At 43.6% G+C, this 22,456-nt stretch overlaps 1 protein-coding gene across 2 annotated transcripts in view; it reads left to right on the top strand.

Moving 5' to 3' along the window:
• The first annotated feature begins 17,493 nt into the window (after positions 1-17,493).
• Positions 17,494-22,456, top strand: part of PAXIP1 (PAX interacting protein 1) — a 36,419-nt gene continuing 31,456 nt past the window's right edge. For both annotated transcript variants that reach the window (XM_030494028.1, XM_030494019.1), the window contains exon 1: positions 17,494-18,005. In XM_030494028.1, the coding sequence (XP_030349888.1) occupies positions 17,760-18,005 (246 nt within the window). In that variant the 5' untranslated portion in view covers positions 17,494-17,759. The remainder of the gene's footprint in view (positions 18,006-22,456) is intronic.

The raw sequence follows: 22,456 nt of genomic DNA, 5'->3' as shown, positions 1-22,456 counted from the left end.
ACTTGTTGTAACTTTGGAGTTGGCCCTTCTTTTACGGGGGTTGGACTAGGTGATCTCCAGAGGTCCCTTCCGACCTAGATCACTCCTATATTCTGACCTAGATTCTGATTCTGCAATCTTCAAGCACATTGGCTGAATGCACCAGATTCTGGAGGTGACTGCATGTTGTTATTTTTAAGGACAAAATGCTGTTTATTTTACACAGATTTGTAAGCCCATTGATTTCCCCGGAACTTTTGATACTTATAAAGTGAGTGGAAGGCTGAAATCTGTAGCGAGTGGGTAATGTTTGTGGAATGATCACATCTATGAAAATCTCTGAGGAAAGGATCTGCGCTCCAAAGTCAGGGTTATCTCACATCCTCACTGATGGAGCCAAAAGAAAGTGACTTCCCAGATTTAGCAGGGTTTCCTCCAGTAGAGACATTAAATGCTGATTGCTACAAAATGCCATTTACTGGAGGTACCTTCCAATTCAAAATATGTAGCTGGTGGTTGGAGATCAGGAGGGAATTCCTAACATTATCAGTGCCACTGCCTACATGCACATCCAAGCAGTATCTGCTCTTGGAGACAGGGTGAATGGACTTATATTGCGAATCTGCATGCAGATCTTTTGAACCTCTGTGCTTAGAACTGGAAGAAAAGGCAGAGGAGATGGCTCAGGAGGTGTTTTTGCTGGGCATACTTAATGAATGAGAATTTCAGTCTACAGGGTAGGTGGAGCTGCTAGGCTAAACAAGGATTAAAGGAACTCATATACTCGCTGTATATATACACCAAGACTGGAAGCTCTGCTCGGTTGCCAGCCAGACTGCTCAGTAAATGTGCATCCAATGTGTCAAGGCAATTTCTAAAACTCAGGTAATCATCACTTAGATTTCATTTAACATTCATCAACTCCAGCTCACACTTACTCCATCCAGACATGCTTTTTGAACACATTTGCAGACCGCCTGCTCCTCTCCTGTAACAACAAAACAATCAAACACAGTTAAAGTACACAGACTGTGAAATTCTTCTTACACTCTCAGAGCCCATCCACACTTCTTATCTCACTCTAGTCTCCGAAGCCCAAGATCTTCAGAGATGGCCAGTATCAGCACTGTGATGGACTCTCATGATAACCCACCTCTGACTCAAGTGGTGTTAGGATTGTAGTTTTGGGAAGAGAGGGGGAATGCTGAACCAGAGCTCTTCATGGACATCAACAGTTTTTACGAAACTCATCTCTGTCTAATTAATCGCACAAAAGCTGTCTCAGGTGCAGGGTAGTAGCTCTAGTTGTGAGGAAGACTGAGTGATTCCCTCCCTCTCCAGTGGCCCGGGAAAGCATCTATTTGGAAAATCAAGGTTCAAAGCATCGCAGCTCAGCTACGGGCTTGAATCGTGATGCTTTGTATCTTATGTAAGCATTTTCATTGCCAATCAACTGGCTGTTCTGGGTAGCTATCTCTCAGGCCTCTTATGTTGAAGCTGGTTAATAATCACATATTTACTGGAGCATGGACTTATCCAAGGTTTTCTAACATCCCACTACATCTGGAGGATGGAGTCAACCTTTCTCTCCCAGTAACATGTAATTACGTACTGCAAAGTGGAGCAATTCCTACTGACCGAGAAGCAGAGATTAATCCTGCCCTGTGTGAGCAGGACGCTCAGCAGGATTGTGGGAGTACATCAGAGTAGGAACAAGGAGGACCAGAGTGTCCCACGTCCCCAGAGTGCCCCAGTGACTGACCTGTTTGCCAAACTGGGTTCTTTTGCTACAGGTGTTTATGAGGAACTTGGAAAAGTCTTCCTGTCCTGGGGCAGAAATTAAAACAATGAGTTGAAATGCTGCTGGCTTTTTATTTGTAAGGCTGGAAAACTGTTCCTCATCCAGCCTCTAACAGCAGGTCTCATTTGGTTTAGGGCATGCAAGCTTTCCTTTAGGAATAGTCACCAATTGTATGACTTCAGTGACATAACTGAAGTATTGTTTAATTCTGCAATAGGAACAAAGGAAAGAAAGGACAAAAGCTATTCAACATTTTAAAGCCTCTTTGCATATCCATCTTTCCTACAGCACAGTCCTCTCTTACGTAAACTCCGTGGTGTCTCAGTCATTGTGTCACAATCTATTACACAGCCAGCCTAAAGGGAGGATGGACTCTAGTACCATGCATTATAGTATATGTCTCAGTGAATGGACTGCCAGGAGTGTTTATCTGTCTTCTGCCTAAAGTGAATTAACTCCTGCTGGAATTAAACCTTTCATTCTTGCACAGCCAAAACCATGTTCATGGTCAAAGAACCAGAGGGAACGTAACTTAATGAAGTCTTAGGGCAACTCCCAAATCATTCACTGCTGCAGTTAAAGTTGCACTCTATGTACATAAAAAATGTAAATAATTTTATTACATCTTTTGTACCTTAAGGGACAACATAAATCATCTGTGTAATTTCAGGGGAGCTACCAGAGCTATGCTAAGGTGTTGTATTGGCTTTTAGTCAAAGGTGCTTTACAGTGAGTAGTTACGGCAGTAAGGCAATAACTTGGAGCCTGCCTCAGGGGTGCTGCCCTCATAAGGCATCCACAGTTTTCATTTATTACTCGGGTGGTAGAAAATACTTAACACATATATACACCAGCACCTGTGAGCTTTACTGTGGTCAGTCACTGAGAAGTAAGCCTTTCTCTGAACTCTAATGAGCTTGGTCTCTGCAGGTTGTTTACAGACCACAATAGAAAATTATTCATATTTCTGAGGAAAAAAGTTTTAAAATATCAAAATATATTATGCTTCTGGGAGTATGTGGTATCCTGCAGTTCTGTGAATCATCTAGAATAGCAGGCCTATAGAAAAATAAGAAGAAATTGTGTGTGGGAAGACGAGGTAACTAACTTAATACATGAGCTTTGGCAATCAAAGCTACCAATGCAAACTATCAGGACTCTGCCAAGGAGACAGATGGCACGATGACAGCAAATGGATGGGTCTCTAAAACTCAATTACCATTTCAGTTCAGACCCTTTTTCCGTATGCCAACTTGTGGAAGAGATTTGTTTACCTTGAGCTTTATGCATTTTGGCAGATGATTTGCATAGGTGTGAAGCTATAGGGAAGGCTGTGATCGTGTTAGGCTGAACATGGGTTTTTCTGTTGTGTGGTGTTTTCCAGGTTACCTTTCTTTTTCCTTGCAGATTGTAGGTTTCTGAACTTTTATTTACATAAAATCATCTATAGTCTGGAAATGTTCTTTCAGGACTCCAGAGGCAAAACATTTGAAGATCCATTTACCGTAACAAGAACAGAAATCACACTAAACAGTTTTATGGGCCAGCAGTTCTTTAACTGTTTTTCTTGAACCTACTTCCATCTCCACTCTGCTCCCTTTGGCTCCTTGGCAGTGTGTTCCCATGCCCATGTCTTCCTTGGTTGGAGCACCTTATTCCCAAACCTTCATTAACATTGACATTCAAGACCAGTTTTGTTATTGTAACTGACTGGCAATATGTGCAAAAATGAGACCACCAATGTCCATTATAAAGGGATGTCCTTCCTTTTATTCCACTCTAGCAGCCTAATTTCTTCATAGGCCTTTGGCTGCTGCCTTCCTCCCTGGAGATTTCTGAACAGCCAGCCACATCTCTGCCTGCCACAGGAAGCACTGGCATAGTCGTACATCTTCCTCAGCTTGGGTATTGATGATGAGTGTCTCACATTCATATTCACATGCTCTTTCCTTCCAGCTGTGGAGTATTTCCCTCCCCTTGATTATTTGGTGTATGCGTATGTTTCCATGCCCCTGCCTGCCCAGTTCATGCAGATCAGCAGAACTGCTGTTAAATTGAGGAAAATTTCCAGTATTTTCAAGCCGTGCAACATGACAGGTCATTAGTGAAAATGGGAAAGCTGTGGAATTCTACTTATTTATATCTCTGGTGCTGTTCAAGAGAGTGAGAGGCTCATTCAAATGCAAGGAATTATTTACAAGTCAAAGAAATTACAAGAAAAAGTCAAATGGTAGGGCATGGCCACACATTTTCTTTCTGCAACTAAAATGAGTCTGCTCCCATGCCTGCACAAGAAAAGTGTTTGCAGACGTCTCCTGTAGCTGACAAAAAGCTTGCCTCTTGATCATTGTCAAGACAGCAAATTTCTCCAGCTATTTGAACAGAGACAGCTGTTTTTAAAGTACCCCAAACATCATTTCTCTCCTAGAACTTGGCAGTATGATGTTACAAGTATTTTATTTTGGTTCCTTCTGCCGCAGCAGGCACCTGATCAAGCAGTGTCTTCTTGCTACTGCTATAAAATTCTCTGAACGCATGGGATGAAAGTGGTTGTATAAATGTGTCTAAATGTCTCTCTATTTTTCACAAGGATTTTTATTAGTAGCATCATTAGTTTTGACAGCCAGTATTCACTACTTTGACAGCAAAATGTTGCCAGACCTTTCTTAATTGTCTAGCTATGCATTTTATTATAAAATAGCTGATTTTTTTCTGTCTGCTGGTCAGTGAGTCACGGTCAGTAGGCTGCAACTCAGAGGTGGTGGCCCAATGGTCTGTGACCTGCAGCAGCTCACCAGCAATTCATGTTCAGCTCCCACACTGGGAACATGACATGTGACAGTGGGAATATGCTCATGCAAGAGCTAGCGCTGGGAAAACTGATTCAGCAAGAGCAGCTGAGGCCAGGATCTCTGAATGACCGCAGGGTTCAGCTGTGTGCCCACCCTTGCTTTGTCCTGCAGTGAAGCCACCAGGCTCAGAGGGAGCTGCTGGCATCTGCCACTAGTGAGTTTCTCCCTTCTTTTTGAAGCCCTCCCTTCCACCTTCCTAAAGGTGCCTCCAGGTAGATGCAGTGTATAATGTAATTCTTGTCCCTGCGGAGATTTTAGTAGGTGCCCTGAATGTCAAGGGACTGCTTGGCCTTATTAAGCTGGTGTCCCCTGCAAGTTCATTTTCATAGAATCATAGAATGGTTTGGGTTGGAAGGGACCCGAAAGGTTATTTAGTTCCAACCCCCTGCCATGGGCAGGGACACCTTCCGCTAGACCAGCTTGCTCCAAGCCCCGTCCAACCTGGCCTTGAACACTGCCAGGGATGGGGCAGCCGTAGCTTCTCTGGGCAACCTGTGCCAGAGCTTCATCATCCTCACAGTAACGAATTTCTTCCTAATATCTAATCTAGATATATCCTCTTTCAGTTGAAAGCCATTCCCCCTTGTCCTATCACTACCTGCTCTTATAAAAAGTCCATTTTTGTTGGTATTTTTTTTTTCTGCCTTTCCTTTTTCTACCTTCTCTGTGGCTACCTTCTACTTTCAGGTTTCTACTGTATCACAGTGAGTTTGAATTCAGCTGCTAAAGGAACCGAAAAGGTGACTTTCCTATCAGAATCTCAGCATAAATTTAGGAAAGCTCTTTCATTTTGATACCTCTGAGTTATTCAGTGTCTCATATGAACATATTTCATGGGGTGTCTTCATTAAAGAAGGTATTGTCCATCTGCACATTAGATGGCTCATGTCTTACTTTAAAAGCTGAAGCTCATTTTGGAAAAAAAGGAAATCACAATCATTTTTAAAAGAACTCCTCATCCGATACATCTTCAGAGCTTTCTGGGCAAACTGTCAGTGTCCTTCCTCCTCCACACATTTTAAGCATCTTCACTGCTTGCTAATGCCTCTCCTTTCTTCTCTGCTTTATTGAGCACTAGTATAGTTAACATGGTCAGCTTTTAAAGCATCACCACTAGGAACTGATTTGGCAGTAGGGTTATAAATAAAATTTTGTAACCAAAACCACTAATTCAATAGAAAAATGAGAAAAAAACACTCAACATCTTCATGTTTTAAAGCCTTTCATCCAGCATTCACACAATATCTCCTGTCCCTTTGCTTTGACTCCTAGCACTATTCTCAGTCTTGCAGAGCTGCCCACCCACAAACACATCTACTCCCGATCCTTCTTTTTTGGTTGCACTCCAGCCAGTCTGGCTTCTGGTGCTTTGTCCTTCTCCTGCCATCATCCGTTCTGTAGCGCAGCCACACCTTGATGAAATCTGTAAGTGGAGTCCAGGCTTGATACGTTGTGAGGGAGATGCAAAGTGACAAATGGTCTCTGCCAGTGCATGTTCTCCATTAAAAGGAGGTTTTCTTGCAGCATTTCTGTTTTTATGACAGCTGTGACTGTAAGGAACCATAAATCCTGACGTCCTTGCCCCAGATAATCCCTCCTGCCCAGTGAGAAGCATGCCCCATTAAACATCGCGTTACAGCCTCAGATTAATGGCAAGTGTTACAAAAGAGCACCATGGGTCATGGAGAACCGCAGGCGGTTTATTAGGATGCATCTTGCAGTTACTGCTAAACACCCAGCTAGACTATTTTACACAGGTGAGGTTTAGTGCAAGGGTTTGGGTTGTAAAGAGTTAGCCATCAATGTGCCTACCATTTCTTATAAAAATGTATGGCAGCTTCTTTCTGTAAGCATGAGTGAAATAGGTGAGGAAATAGATTTTCTTAAGCAACCTATGGGAGCATCTCTTCCATTCATTTCAAGGAGGATTATTATTTTAAAATGTAGTCAGATTTTTTTTTTTTAATAATATAAAACTGTCTAAATGTCTAAAATGTAGATCTCTAAATCCTCTGGATTGCTCAGTAAATCTCAGAAAGACACCCCTCTCTGAATCAAGCTTTCTTTCCTTTATATGAATAATAATACTCCTATAGTAGCTTTCATACCCTTTATCCTTCAGAGCGAATAGAGACAGGGGTGAGCTTTTGCTGTACAAAAGCAAGACCAAACAGTCTCCAAGGTATGTTCAGTAAGCAATCAAGTCAGCCTATTATGAGAAATTACCCTCCTCAAATTGAGATACAGTAAATGATGACATATATGCTTCTGTTCTTGGTGGCTTAATATAAAGAGAGTTAGTTTCATCTCCCTGCCCGGCTCTCTTCCTTCCCTTGCCTGAAGCCAGAACAGGAGCATGCACACAAAACCAGTGAGGGTATGTAACCTTTTGATATTTGCCAACTGGATTATTTATGAGTGTGTGAGTCGACTCCCAGCATGTAGGAGAGCCACGTGGCAGCCAGGCTGTTCTGGGGAGGATGGATCTTCGTGTATCCCGTGATGGACCTAAATATTTGCATCGGTTAGATCCCAGTTTGATACAGAAGCACTGTATGAATCATAAATTATGAGCATGCACATGTAAAGCATAAAATGTGTAGAGCACTATAATTCAATGGCGTATGTGTTAGCCATTGGAATGTGCCCAGTAGGTCATTTTTCACATGGATTTATTTCAGGAACGCATCCTCATTCACAGCTATGTTTAATTACAATATGTGCTTCAGTCCTATCAAAATGAGCAGGGTTTGAGGATATGCTTAAAGCTAAGAATGTGATTTTGGAGCATCCCTGACTCAGAGAAAAAGCTTGGGAAAATACTCACAAAACATAGGAGACAAAAAGCTTAGACTGTAAAGAAATGGAACTATGGAAATGTCCCTTCCCTTTTCAGAAAAAAGAATAGAAATGTAGCCAGTTCTCTAAGTATGACTGCAAGCAACACTAAAGAAATACATTTAGAATGAGTTAAATCAATTGATGGCTATCCAGCCACACAGAAAAATAATGTAATTGTAACTGAACAGCAAAATGGTTCTGCCTAATAGTTAAACATCAGTAAGCGCCACTGTGTCTAATAAAATGCAGATCTCATTATCTGTTTGTTATGTGCATCATGAGATAACTGTTCAAGTTGAAAAGTATAAAAATTCGATTTAATTCACTGACATTTTGGGTACAAGAGGGTCAGATTGGTCTTGTAACAAACAACAGCTTGGGGCATAAAGAAAGGAGTGTAATTGAAGATAAGGCTCTAGCAAGATGAGTGGAAAATGTAATAGAGTTCAAGGATACATTAAACAAATGTATCCTGGCCTTCACACTGTAATCACCTATGTGTGCCATAAGGCAAACAGCAAATGTAATTGACTCCCTGAAGGAAGATCATTACAGCTTTGGTGCTTGCTGCCTCGTGCCATGATTTCTTCTATTTGCAACACTGGGAATTCAGACTTGGCAAGTCCTGTGTCCCTGAGGCTGCTCTTATTTATATAGGGAACTCAGCAAGCTCTAAATAAACCCAGAGAAGTTTTCAGTGACTTCTAAGAAGGTTAAACCTGTATCTGTGACACCACAGTGTCCTAGATTAAAAATGACCAACATTGTCATGAATATGGCAGAAGCCTCAGTAGTGAAGGAGTAGGACAGTCTTTAAGGAGGAGGACGGTCCTTTAAGCATATAGGAAAGCTAACAAGTTCAGGCTGTAGTATGCCAAAATCAAAAGAAACAGCTTCTTCATAGTATGCTGTCTTGGAAAGGTTCAACGTGATCACATTCTCTTGCATGTGGTATGGCAGTTGTTCCTTGTCCCCAATTCCTGGGCAGTTTCAACCACATCTAACCAGGCTGTAGAGGCACCAGGGATACGTAGGTGTCAAAGAGCTTACTAGACACTGAAGAAGCCACAGTGTGAACTTAAACCTTATCTGGCCTCAGCCAGTTCACAGAGGAGTTACACCTTGAGACATAAATTGATTGTAAGCTTTCTTGATTCAGAGAACTATTTGTTCATATCGGAAGAGATTCGGCATATCACAGAGCATATCTTTCAAGTAACCAAAACATTCAGGGACTTACAGAGCCTTTATTTCCCCGAAACCCTCCTGAAAGTAAAAGAAGAGAGAGTCAGAGCCAGGACTGGCCTGAGAGTATGAACAGTATGGCTGCATTCATCGTGAGCTCAGCTCTACTGAGAGAAGACTTGACAATAATTTCTATTACTTTGAATCCCAGCTTCTGGTTAGTACTGAGTACTTGAGATCATTAAAACAGACTTACTCTACATACAAAATCGATAGTTCTACCTTTTTTCTTTTTTTTTTTGCATTGAAGGTTTGCAGCCAATTAGGGACTTAAGTAACAAATGTGTTACTTCATAATGTTTTCTGCATGGCATACTAAAGAGGCAGGGAGTTCTAGATATCAATCTCTAATTAATTAAGCTGGCTCCAAGGCCATGTTAAAATTATTGATCAACTAAGTACAGCAGTGGATTCTTCATCTCTTGATGTCTTCAGATCAAGATTCAATATATTTCAGGAAGTTTCACTTTGATTAACCAGTCACTCGAGATACTCAGGTCAGAGCAAGAGTATTTTGGATGAAATTTAAGGGCAAAATATAAGAAAGGCTGACCAGCAGATTTACTGGTTTCTTCTGTCCTCAAGGCTGTTACCAGAACGCTGTCAGGACACATTTTCAAGAATGTTGGTATATATTCTTTGTTTCATTTGAAAATATATGAGAAATAGATACAAGGTTCCTGCCACAGAAAAAGTAGTAGTCCAACCCAGCAACAATAATTACTTGTCTGTATAGTACAGTAACATCCACGTGGAAGCACTGGGAGCCTCCCAAAGCTGCAAACACAATGTGTGACAAATGCAATCAGTTCCTCTGTTTATACCATGTCATAGGCAGGTAAGTATGTTTACCTCTGTGTCCACATTTAAGGATGTGCAGACCCCTGTCTTTCGGCTACCCTGAAAACGCTTCTTCTAAGCTTCAGCATTTGGGAATGCCATAAAGCAGAAAAGTGCTCCCAGGCTGGGGCTGTTTTTAGAAAAAAACAATGTAGTGATCAATTCTGCTCCCTGCACTCCATGTGGAAGGTTCATCTAAGTGACCTCTGGCCTTACACTCGGAAAGTTGGAGGAACTGCTCCAAAGGTGATGGACTTGCTGTGAATTTATATCAGCCAGGGAAAGTTTCCTGGCATAAATATTTTCATCAGGTTTAGCATTAAGACCCCATGGCTACATATGAATTTCTCTGGCAGCCAGACGGGCTTGTATAGCTGCTGCCCTCCATCTCCCACGCTGCAAATCCTGAGTCACTGCCCGTGCTAAGCCCACACCCGGTTAACCAAGTCAGGAAAATGACCTGTGGAAAATGCAACCATTTTTAATAGGCTGTTCTCAGAAAGATCAGCATGGGTCACCCCCCAGGCACTGAAACTTTTGTGTGAGTGCAGTGCTGAAAAAAGTGTAGAGGCAGAAATGAGCGATCAGAACCAGGGGAGGTTTGCAGTGGTTTAAGTCAACACAAGTGAGATTGCAGGCTGGAGGATCTAAGTTAGCAGTGGACAACTCCTCCCATTTTGGCAGCACGGAGCTTTACTTTATGCTGCTTCAGGCCTTGCATAAATCCTCGCTCAAGGAACTCAGCCAGATAATTAGCTTTCAGTGAGTTTGGCTCCATGTTCATCAGGTAAGAGTTTTTTTTTTCCAGGCCTGCATGAATGAAAGCCCAGGCTTAAAGGAAAATTTCCATTCTCTGTTGTTTGGCTGATACTAATTTACCCAAATGGAAAGCCTTTCAATGACATACATCTTGACAAGCAAGAAAGGAGGGCTATAGGGGTAATTACCCACCATGTTTCACAAACATTTTTCCTTATACTTCAAAAACATACAGAAATTGGCAGGTACCTTAGTAGGAGCAGAAGCAAAGACTTCTCCTGAGATGCAAAGAATGGATCCTATAAATTACAGTATCACATTTTGTTTGTGGCAAATTCTTTGTTTTTGCCTATAGTACTTGTGAGGTGCAATGCAACCAGGTCCAGAACTCACTAAGAAAGTATTATAATGTTATATATATGTATATTTTATATATATATGAAGTACGTATCTATCTAGAAATATAAAGTATGTATGTATCTAGAAAATTTACATAGAGAGGGTTATTGATAGTCTTTCTGAAAGAAAGAATCATCCTTATTTACAGAGCAGAAGATTTAGATCCGATATTAGGGAAGACTTTCTAACCGTAAGGAATTTTTACAACACTAGAACAAGGTATTGGAAGGTTGTGTAGATGTTATCACTGGAAGTTTTAAAGGAAAAGGATTAACTAGAGGTTCCTCCTGCTCTCCCCCATCCACGCTGGCAGCTCCTTTCAGCTGCATGTGTGGAGACTCTGCAGTTTTGATGAGTCCTGCATCAGTCTGCATAATTAATTCCTTTATTAGCTACAAACTACTACGCAGCCCTCCCAGTAGACCTACTTCAAACAAGCCCTGTAATGATGTGGTGCTATCTTACGCTTGATGGAGAAGATCTTGGAGTAGGAGTGGCTTTAGACAAGTGTAAATAGTACAGTTAACACTGTGTACCATCCCACTAGCTATATTTTGATAAAGGCATACCCAGCTGCAGCTTAGGGCTGGTTTTTTATCCTTGCAATGTGACACACAACATCTCATTCACCTTTCCCTGTGGGCTAATATGCCAAACGCATTCCTTCGCAGGTAATAGAAAGGAGTATATCTCCTCCTCTAATACTATGATAAAAAATGCCCCTACATTAGATGTGCTTATGAGAGCATTCTCCTCCCCTGCTGATTTATGCACAGTTATAGTAAAGGTACACCTTGTTACTTGGCATATGCTAAACATTTTGTAACTATTCTATTAAAAAAGAAAAATGTCAAGCAAATGACCACACATTCTCTGGAACTGGAAGAGTATTGAAAATGAAACTATCAGTTCCAAGAGACCTTTTAGGATTCAGTGTCGCAGTACAGATAAACAGAAAGTTTTTAATTATAAATCATATTTACCATTGCAAGTAGTCCTACTGAAGGAAAGAGGAGAAATGCGTAGACAGTTCAAGCCAAAGCAGAGCCCTCTATGTACCTATTTTGCATATTTTGGTTGACATTATAAAACCAGATTCTTATTCATGTTCAGAAATTGGTACAGTGGCAATGCAGAAAGCACGCCTTCTGGGACTGCTCAACAACTTTCCAGACATATTGAAACTAACATTGGCTTTCTGTACAAAATTGCATACTTTGTGAAGATATATTTTATTGTAATAGTAACATCTAGAGAGCCAGCTGCTACCAAACGAGCATGTATTATTAACAAAGGACTCGGAAAGCCTTCTGCTCACTGGAGTAAAACAAATGCACGATTTAATCTAAGCTCGGAATTTAATTAACTGCAAGAAAAAAATCAAACTGTTGTTTTTTCACAAGCAATTATGCCTAAATATGATATTGTAGGTGCATATGAATTTTTCATATAATCATTTGTGCACACAAATAAGGCATTTATGTAAGCAAAGACTAATTGCACAAATCTTGTCAACTCAGTGGGCTTTCAGTATGTGCAAGCAATGCCCGCTGCAAAAGAGAGATCACTTTACAGCTTTTCTGGAAACATAGTCATAAACTATGTACAGAGCTCTCATAGTTAAGATATATTAGATGCTGTGCTTGGTGTGTTTATAGTACAGATAATGTGCTTTTCAGATCACTGTGGACTGTAGTGATGTGCACAACCTCGGTTCAGTCTATTCACTAGGGTAACTAAGCCCAGAAGGTGTAATTGATCTATGAGAGTGGTTGCTCCTGTGCAATTACACTGTCGTGGCCGCATCAGAGCAGAGACTGTACTTAAGAGTCCATCTTGGATGTTTCTTGGGTAGATTAAGATCCTGCCATGTGCTTAGCACTTCTACAGGAGTGAAGTTCCTTTGAACTACTCTCACCCCTGTGTGTTGTGATCAGACCTGCCAAGAGTTGCTTGGCTCTCCCTGTGGCTGGACAGCATGTAAGTCCACTAGTAAGAATATATGTATGTATATATATGTGTATGTATGTTTATATGTGTGTGTGTATATATATATATTTATATACATATATATATCCAGGAGCTTCTCCCAGACACTCAGTCTGCCCAGTAGCTGGCCCCTCAACACCAGACTCCCCAGTTGCTAGCATCTGGACTCATGAGCCCTGAAGCTACAGCCCTATTCCAGTTGGCTGTACTGAGTGTTAGATGCGTGCAAGTGGCCATGACTTCTCAACGTCCCGTGGATGACCACCCTGTGCTCTTGCCCCTAGAGATACACACCCAGCGCTGACCCTTGGAGACCCACTCACCCCCTTTGCTCCCAGGGCACTTCACCTATTCACTGCCAGGTCCAGCTTGACCTGGGGCTGCTGGCTCTGCTGGGACAGACCTGGGAGGGGCCCGGACAGGGTGGTGGTACCTTGGTTTGGGTTCCTACCTGCCAGCATGCCTCTCTGCTCCTCTGGCTTGTGCAGATGGGCTGCAGATGGTCCAGTGGTCCCTAGGATGGGCATGGGAGCAGCCTGGCAGGGTATTATTTGGTATAATATTGTAATTATATAATTACTCCTGCCATTGTCTCTCTGAGCTCGTGCAGATGAGCTTTATCTGGAAAGATGGAGAGGACTTTTTACAAGGATATGTAGCGACAGCACAAAGGGGAATGATTTTAAACTGAGAGAGGGTACATTTTGATTAGGTACTAGGAAGAAGTTCTTCACTATGAGGGTGCTGAGGCCCTGGCGCAGGTTGCTCAGAGAAGCTGTGGCTGCCCCATCCCTGGCAGTGTTCGAGGTCAGGCTGGATGGGGCTTGGAGCAACCTGGTCTAGTGGAAGGTGTCCCTGTCCATGGCAGGGGGGTTGGGACTAGATGACCTTTATGGTCCCTTGCAATCCAAACCATTCAATGATAGATATAGGTGAGCACTTTGTTCTCCACCTTGCTATGTCTAAACAGCGGGGCCAGCCCACTCATTTGACTTAGGTCTGTGTGCTGACCTGCGAGCAGAACCCAGAGTTTGTTTCTGGCAAATACAGGAGATATTTTTCTTCTTCAATAAGACACTTTTCCAATCCAGCTTTCTGTTCTTATGGTTTGTAAACTAGATCACGCACACAATGCAGAAATTGGAGCTATTCATTTTTGTTAGAAATAGTCTAATTACTAGAATTGAAATAACTTCTTGACAGGTGACTCATGAAATACATAAGGACTTGAAAAATATGTTCATTAATTTAATTCTACTGCTTATTTAGAAGGTAATTAAGTGGAAGAATTTGTGATTCACGTGAGTACTTTTCTCCTGGAAGTGGTCATCCTGAAGCCAACAAAACTGTGGATAAAAGATACTTCTGTGTAAGAAGATTTACTATCACTGCTGGTAATAAAACAGCCACTCTATGTGACCAGAAATCCAATACTGAGACTTACAAAACTACTTTTTAGGGGCCACTGAAAGTGTTGGGTGTCCAGGCTTCTACCAGGCAAGTTTTCTGTAGACCTGTTGCTGTGCATTGTTTCATGGCATATACAGAAACACTTTTGCTTTGGTTGTGCCAAACAGCTGGTTACCTACCTGACAGCTACTCAACCTCAGGCAAGATTTTCCAAGTACTCCCTTCACCAAGCACAGCTACAGTGCTCTGTCCAGGAGCTGCTTTCAAGGCACACTCCTCTGGTGGAAGGAGGATGTGACGGCCTCATTCTTCCCATTTTTATCAAAAGCTCTGTGGTTAAAGAACATACAGAGGATGTAGGCATCCAGCAGCCATACCTGCTTTGTGCCTCAGTGAAGTTGCTTTTACTCCATTCAGGAAAAGAAGGGCAGACCCAAATGTCCATGTGCCACATCCCAGGTCAGGGCTCCAACAACTTTATCTTTGCTTTCCAGGACTGAATTTATAAAATCATTTTATTTCGGTAAAGCTATTTTAGTTAATTCTTAACCTCTCTTATTTTCCCCATTGCACTCCATTTCCATACTGTGAATGGAATTAAACTTCAGTCTTGGATTTTTGTCATAATTAGTCAAAACAAACAATTCTGGTTAAGGTTGACACCTTATTAATGGGTATATTTCCTGTTGAAAAATGCTTTTGCAATGAATTTCAGTGATTTAATGCAGTAATCTGACCTTGTGTTGCTAATAAATGATACATCGTAGAGAATTTTAAATTATTTGGGTTTAAAATACAAAATTTATCTCATATTCTTCTGTTTTGACTAGATGAACAAATAGAAGATCAAAAGGGACCCCACCTGGTGCTGCAATAGCACAATTTCAGATGAAGTCTTGGGAAGGGGCATTATTATTAAAAATCCCATGCAGAGTGTGCTGGTTCTTTGCCAGTATTAGCATAGCACGTGATTTCACATACTTGTAATCTTGGAATTGTATGAAGAACTAAAAATAACGTGGCTATGGTAAATCCAAAGGATAGGAAGGCCGGGGGAACTCATTAGAGTAACAAAGAAAATAGACTGAGGAGGGAAATCGAGAGGACAAATCACTTTGGTTTTCTTTGTGTGGAGTGGGAATATACAATAGCATATGAGATTAGATATAAGGAAACTACTCTTGTGAGAAGGGGCAATTTAGCAATCATGCTGAGAAAGAAGATGAAGTTGAGTAATGAATGACATCATGAAAAGAAAAGAATTCAGAGAAAAATGTGGAACAGAAACTGAGAGACAGCGACATTTATGAAAGAAGAGAGATGAGAATTACCAGTGCTGGAAGATGCAGATGATTACAGAGGTGCTGAAATCCAAAAGGAAAGGAAGCTCAGGAAGTAATGGTGTTAATGATATCTGATAGATTGAGAAGAATAAGAAGAAATATTTCGCTGCAGGCGAATGAAGATTTTGGTCAAAGTAGTTCTAATTCAGTGGGAAGAAGTAAAAATGGATCAAAAATAGAGGGGGAAAGAGTGAAAATTATGGAACAAAGAAAGCAAGGGCTGGATGTGGTGGCCTGGACAGTGGCTATAAAGGCAGGCAAGGCTCAGAGCTCAGAGAAGTGTTTTTCAAAGACAGTCCAGGAAATACCTGGGATAGAAGAAAGTGACCCTAAACACAGTTATTAGAAAAGATAGAAAGTGAGATGAGAATATGAATTATTGGATGAAATGGATAACAAGATTTAAAAGCAGATGGCTATTCCTACCTTTTTCCCCTGTAGTATGAAAAAAGTTGTAGGACTTCTTACCTTGGTTTTCACTAAAAAAGTAAATTTTAACTGGGGGGGGAGGGGGGCAGTACAATATAACCTGCAACCAAAGGGTAAGATCTCTTTCTGGAGTAGGAAAAGAATGGGGGTTGAGTATTTCTTACATAGCTGGAGGAGAAAGAGGTAGATGCCCTTTGGAGATCCAGGAGACCAGAAGAAAAGACAGATGAAGCTCCTTCCATGAAAAAGGACGAGAAGGAAATTAGAAATTTTTATAAATTTCACTTCAACTCCACCCGAAATACTGGATAAATAATAGCGTTAAATACTTACTAGGCAGATTAATAGTTTCAATAATAATTAAAAAGAAAGAAATCTAATTTTCTACTGGGAAAGTGTGACAGGCCTTGTAGACAGGAGGCAAACAGTAAGCGTCCTGTATTTTTATTTCAGTAAGCCTTTTGGTTCCATCTTGTAACATCACTCTTAAATATGGGAGGGAAATATTGTCCATGTGAAAGTGTTAGGAGGGGTCCAAAACTCGCTTGGAAAGCATAGCAAGTGGGGGAAGATTTATCTGGCCATGTTGATGTTTAAAATATGCCAGATGAATCAGGCTCTGAAAGTGCTCCTTTCCTTCTGTTGACTATAAAGGTAATCTATGTAAAGTGATGATTTCTGGTTTCTGATCAGTTATGTGAAGTTATGTGACATACATCCCCCTCTAGGTTTTAATGGTTTACTATCACCAAAGAAGGATGCTTTTAAGTAGGCTTTCAAGGGAAAATGTCTGATTTCTTTAGTAGTCAGTATGTTCACTAATGGGTTGGATGCTGGAACATGTATTTTGTCTGTTGGAATTGCACACACTCCCAGCTGGAAAGGGTAATATGGGTTGGTTGGTTTGTTGGCTTGTTTTTTTAGAGGGAAGGATTGAATTTTGGAAGGTTCTTGATGAATTGAAAAATGGTTTGAAAATGGGAAGTGCAAAATGCTGTAACTTGTGTACAGCATATTTAGTATATAGTCTGTTAGTGCTTGCAGTGGTGAGTCAAAGAATCACAGAATGGTTTGAGTTGGAAGGGACCTTAAAGCCCATCTAGTTCCAACCCCTGCCCTGGGCAGGGACACCTTCCACTAGACCAGCTTGCTCCAAGCCCCGTCCAATCTGGCTGTTGCTTGACTTCCCGCAATAAACAGAGATGAAAACCTGGAATAGTGAAGAAAATGGGTTACCACAGCCCTTTACTCCTCGCATTCACCACGTTTATGGTACGAGGCGTGCGGCTCCAGCCTGGCGCGGGCGCTCAAAGCCACGCAAGGCCCGGCTCAGGGACCAGGGCTCATAGTGGACCCCGCCACCTGAAAGGGCCGCTGGCCGTCTCTCATCGGTCCCCTAGGCCCTGGGGTGCCCGCCCGCGGGGCGCGGGTGCAGGCCAGGCGGAACCGGGGCTGAGCGGCAGCGGCCGAGTGAAGCCACCTCAACCACCGCCGCCTTCCTCACGGCGGGAGTGGGGGGCGGAGCTGAGGGCGGGGGGCGGGGCCTGGGGCGGCCCTGAGGGGCGGGGCTGGCCGGCGGCGCGCTCCCCTCCCCCCGTCCCTCGCCTGTTTGCCAATGGGCGGGTCCGGGTATCCCCGCTGCCCGCCTCTGTCGTTCGGGGCGAGTCCATTGCGTTCCGTACGGGGGGAGCTTCGGATCCGGATGCTGGTTCCCGGTCCGGTTCGGAGAGAGGAAGAGGAGCAGGGATAGGCCGGTGGATTAGGAGCTGGCACTGTCCTGCGGCAGCGGGGGTGTCTGCTCGGGCGGGGGGAGCCGCTTTGTCCGGGCGGCTCTCCCCTCCCCCTTACATCCCCTCTGCGTCCCGGCGGGGGATGGTGTGTCCCGCAGCGCGCGCCTTGCTCGCGCGGTTCGGCGGCTCGGTGGCGGGGGGAGGGGACGGGAGACCCGGGCCCCGGCGGCTCTCCACAGTGAGCGCGGGGCTATCGGGGAGGGGGCGCGGGGGGGGCCCCGCGGTGCTGGCCGCCGGCACCATGTTGGCGGACGAGGAGGAGCTGAAAGTCCCGGAGGATATGTTCAAAGATGTCAAGTTCTTCGTGGTGGGAGACATCGACCCCAAGGTACCGGCTCACCCTACCCCTCACCCCTGCCTGCCTTGCCCTCTTTACCCCCCCCGGGGGGGGACACGGTGGGGTCGTCCAGCTCCTCTACACCCCCCCCCCCCCGGACAGTTCCCCGCGCGGGATCGAGGCTCACGCGCCGTTTCGCAGCGCGCGCTGCCGGGGAAGGGCCGGGGTGGGGGGGTCCGAGCAGGGCGGGCGGGCGGGCGCCGGAGGGGGTGTTGGGGGAGGGGGGTCGGGGTAACGGCCGGTAACGGCCCTGCCGCGGCCAGCGCGCCGCCACCCGCCATGGGAGCCAGCGGCCCCGGTGCGCAGGCCCCGCCGCCGCCTCGGCGCAGGAGGGGCGGGCCAAGGGACTTCCTGTTCCAGCCCGGGCCGGGCGGCAGCTGGCCGCCGCGCGGGGCAGCGGCTCTGCCCGCCGCTCCGCCGCCCCGAGAGCGGGCCGCTCCGCAGGGCCGCGCTTGGCCCCCCGCTCGGCCGCCCTCAGCGTCCCGCTGTGCTGGCCCCTGCCGCTCCCGTCCCCGCCCCGCCGCTGTATCCGGATTCAGGACCGGGATGGTGACAGGCCGCCCTCGGCGCGGGGAGGCGTCGCGAAGGAGGCTTGGCTGGCTCTGCCCGCCCCACACGGGCGAGCCCGGACGCCCGCTCCCCCCCGCGCCCCGCAGCGGTGTGAGGACCCTCACAGGACCCTCGGGGCTGTGGTGCCCGCTCCTGGACGTTGCAGAGCCCTTGGGTGCACGGAGCTGCTGGTGTGGTTAAGGTGTCGTCTCCGTGTTTTCCCTGCCCGGATCGGGAGGAGGCGAGGGGCAGAAGGTGCTGACAAATGGCCATCCGTCCCTCTGGCTAGGGCAGTACCCTGGATGTCGAGGCGGGCCTGCTGTGGCCTGGGGCAGCACCCTGGATGATGAAGTTGGCCTTGTAGTTAATAATACGCAGTCACCTTGGGTGAAGGTGGTTAAATAAAAGTTTCCGTGGCATGTCCAATTAGACAAGTGTTTGAAGTGCACTGTAACTAGCTTTAGGACAGCACCTTCGTGCAAACAGATTGCGACATGTTTCACGCTGAAATTAAAGTCTTTGCTGCTTTGGTAGTTGCTGAAGTCGAACCTTAGTTTGGCTTTGAGTTCCTATAATCTCATGTCCTGGCATTCAGTGAATCTTGTAGGCCTTTAAGTGAACTTCAGATGTAGGCACTGACCTGTTGAGGTGGCTTTTATTCGTAGGAATAGGATTATGTGCTAAAAGAAATACAGTCTAGGAATATAGTTAACAGGAAAGAAAAACAACAGGGTTTTTAGGCATAACTTTTTTTGAGGATGCATTAGGGCTTGGATAATAATAACTACTTTAAAACCCATCTATAATAGCAATATTGTTATGTGTATGAAGATAGTGCAAAAAACCAATGGGACTCTTGCATACCATTTATCATATAGGTAGTATCCCAAAAGGCACGTAGTTAGTTGACGTAGCAAGACAATAAGTAGTACTCCCCCAGAGAGTGAATAAACAAGCATTCTCTTAAGCTAGTTTCCTTTCTCATATTAAGTTTTATTATTCTTAGCAGTTAGTGTCATTATCTTAAGGCCTTGATTTGTTCTTATTGAGGTACACTAAATTATCCTCTATTTGTGGATGGCTTCTCAGGGTTGCAAGAAGACACCAAGGGTGGTTCTAGTGGAGTTGGTAGGGTCAGCCTCTGCACTGTGCAGGACGGGCTGCACTGCTTCCGAGATCAGGTCGCGCTTGAAGCCCTTCAGCCACTATCTTATGATAAGCGATGCCTGAATTGAGAAATCCTGAGGAACCGAAGTGCTTCTGTGGCTGGCTGGCCTGATTAAACACTGTGCCCTCCAGTGCGCTGGTTTCTGAAGTGGCTTGCTGGTGAAGCCCATTGTTACATGGAGGCCAGGGCTAGCTCCTGTCCATGCTGGTGAGCCCTTGGGAGCAGGAGGCACTGGGGAGGGCAGAGCTGAGCCAGAACAAGGAGGTGCATGGTGCTGAGCTTGCGGCAGCTCTTGGTGGGTGCTGTGGTCCCCCATTCTGCAGGTGCCTTCTGAGGTACCCTGTGAACAACCTAAACAAGAGGAGTGTTTACTGTTTGTGTTTTGAGGCAGAAAGCAGAAAGTCTAAACTGAACTCCACAAAGAGCTTTTAAAACCAGTTCTTGTAGTGAGGTGGTGTTCCATTACTAATCTCAAAGATTACACATATATTTGGTGCTTTTTACCTCTTCATGTACAAACGGTTGCTAGCTTGATTCTGAGAAGAAGTTTCCTCCTTTGCCTTTTGGGGAGGAGCACGCTTTGGTCAGATTAAAATTCCAAATGGTTTAATGGAAAAACCAGTTATCTTAATAAGTATTAAAACAGGCCTAGCACAAGTGAGCACTCTAATCAAAGCAAGTCCAAAAATAAGGAGAGAAAAAAAAAAAGGTAATATATTCAGGTGAATAACTGCGTACTCACTACCTATTAAAACATATGCAGTATAAACTAGAAGAGAAACAAAAGCCTGGAACTGTGCCTAGATGTTCCTTGGCAAATGAAAGGGAATTAGTCTGCTGGCTCTCAACTTCAAATCCATTCCACTGGGATGTGCACTTTGCTACTCACACCTTACAGGGTGTGATGAGTAGATGTCAGCTATTACTTTTTTTTTTTTTTTTTTTAATAAATGCTTTTCCCGCTTTCCCAAAAGTTGTAAACCCAAACCATCATGCTGTGGTAGCGCCAGTTAAAAACAGTGTTTCATACAGAAAGAGATAAAAAGTAATGCAATGCAGCATAAGGACTTTGAGCAGGATATCTGGTTAGCTCTTGGTTTATTATTATTTTTTTCATGCCCATTGTTGTAGTTCTTAGTTTTGAACTATTCCTCTCTTTTTTTCCAACACAGATTTTACTGAGAGAGAATAAAGATAAACTTTATATGCACCAAAAAGTGAAATTTCATTTAAGGGATATAAGCTAACACCTAAAGTGCGGAATTTTTACAGTGATCATTTTAGGGCTTTTTAGCATTTTATTTTCTAGTTACAGGTATATGGTTGATACTGGTATAAGTGAAGTTCTTTAGTTGGGCCAGTACAACTTTTCAGTCAAGGCACTACTTAAAGTGAAGAAGTCATGTGTTCTGAGAGGAGTTTTGTCATTGACAGGAGCTAGATTAGGAAAAGTCTTTTTCATGCGACTTTAAATAATCATACGACATTATTATCTATCATATTTATAGTATTTAAACTTACCACCTGAATCCAGTGTAACTTTTTGCATAAGCAGACTCTTTGCTTAAGCCCTCTAATGCAGGATTGTTTTGATGTAACAACAACAACAACAAGAAGTCATAATTCTAACTAGTTGTAACTTCTTTCTCATGCTGTCAGATGGATTTGGGTGCTCAGTTTTCATTGCATTCACTCCTCTTTTTAGACTTCCCTGAAACAAATAGTTGAATGGGACTTGTAACTTGGGCAAAGCTGTGCAAGACAAAGAGCTTCTGTGATGGGGCTGTTCTTAAATATCGACTATTTCCAAAAGTGCTTTATTTTTATTCAGCTTTTCCCATTGGAATTACAACATCTTGTGTTACCTTACGGTTACCTGGATTTCATGCAGGAAGGTATCCTGTGGTTTAGGAGGTTGGTGTGTAAAATGGAAACATTCTCTCCTGTTCCTGACTGCGTGGTAGCAAGAACAGCAAGCTTGTGATCAATTTTCTTGATTATTTTGGATTAATTCTTTTGTACTTTGACATAACACATATTCATCCACTGCAGAAAAAAAAAAAAAAGTTGATTTTTAAAAAAATGGAGTTTTAAAGATAAGTGTGTAAGTCAGGAAATGCCAAAATTGTCTCCTCGCTGAGTGGTGAATTTTTCATCCTTGTTTTTCTGCTTAGCATAGATGCTTTATAATAGCCCAACACCACTTTTTGAGAGAGTATCTTTTTCAATGCCTTCTCTGTCCTGTTCAGTATACAGAGTAGGTAGTAATTGCCTAAGGAGCAACTGCTTACTATTCTGTTTGGTGGATGTAGCACCTTGCTCTCTGCTGTTCGCTGTTGTGGGGAGAGCATCCTGTAGCAAAGAGAGCGTGCCCAGCAGGTTTTGAGGGATAGACGTCTGTCCCTGGCAGGTTTTGGAGGACGAAAGTCATTCCAGTTTGGTCCTCAAGATCATTATGATGTGAATATCTCTTTATGAATATTAGAAAGGAAAATTGGCATTTTTAACATTTGAACATTTGTTTTAAACCATTTTTCTCTTCCCTCTACACTCCACAGTCTTCTCTGTTACTTTTATTTAAATAAAAGTGAGTCCTGTTTTGTGGGGGCAGGACTGGATTCATCACACAGATCTCTATAGTTGAGCTTAGAGAATACTGAGCTCTTAAACCAGCATGTTCTATGTGGGCCTAGCAAAACTAGGAGTAAGATGTGTTTTGTGAGAT

Source organism: Strigops habroptila, chromosome 1 (assembly GCF_004027225.2).
Source record: "Strigops habroptila isolate Jane chromosome 1, bStrHab1.2.pri, whole genome shotgun sequence".
NCBI lineage: Eukaryota > Metazoa > Chordata > Aves > Psittaciformes > Psittacidae > Strigops > Strigops habroptila.
The sequence above is the reverse complement of the archived record's forward strand: the minus strand, read 5'-3'. Positions and strand labels throughout refer to the sequence as shown.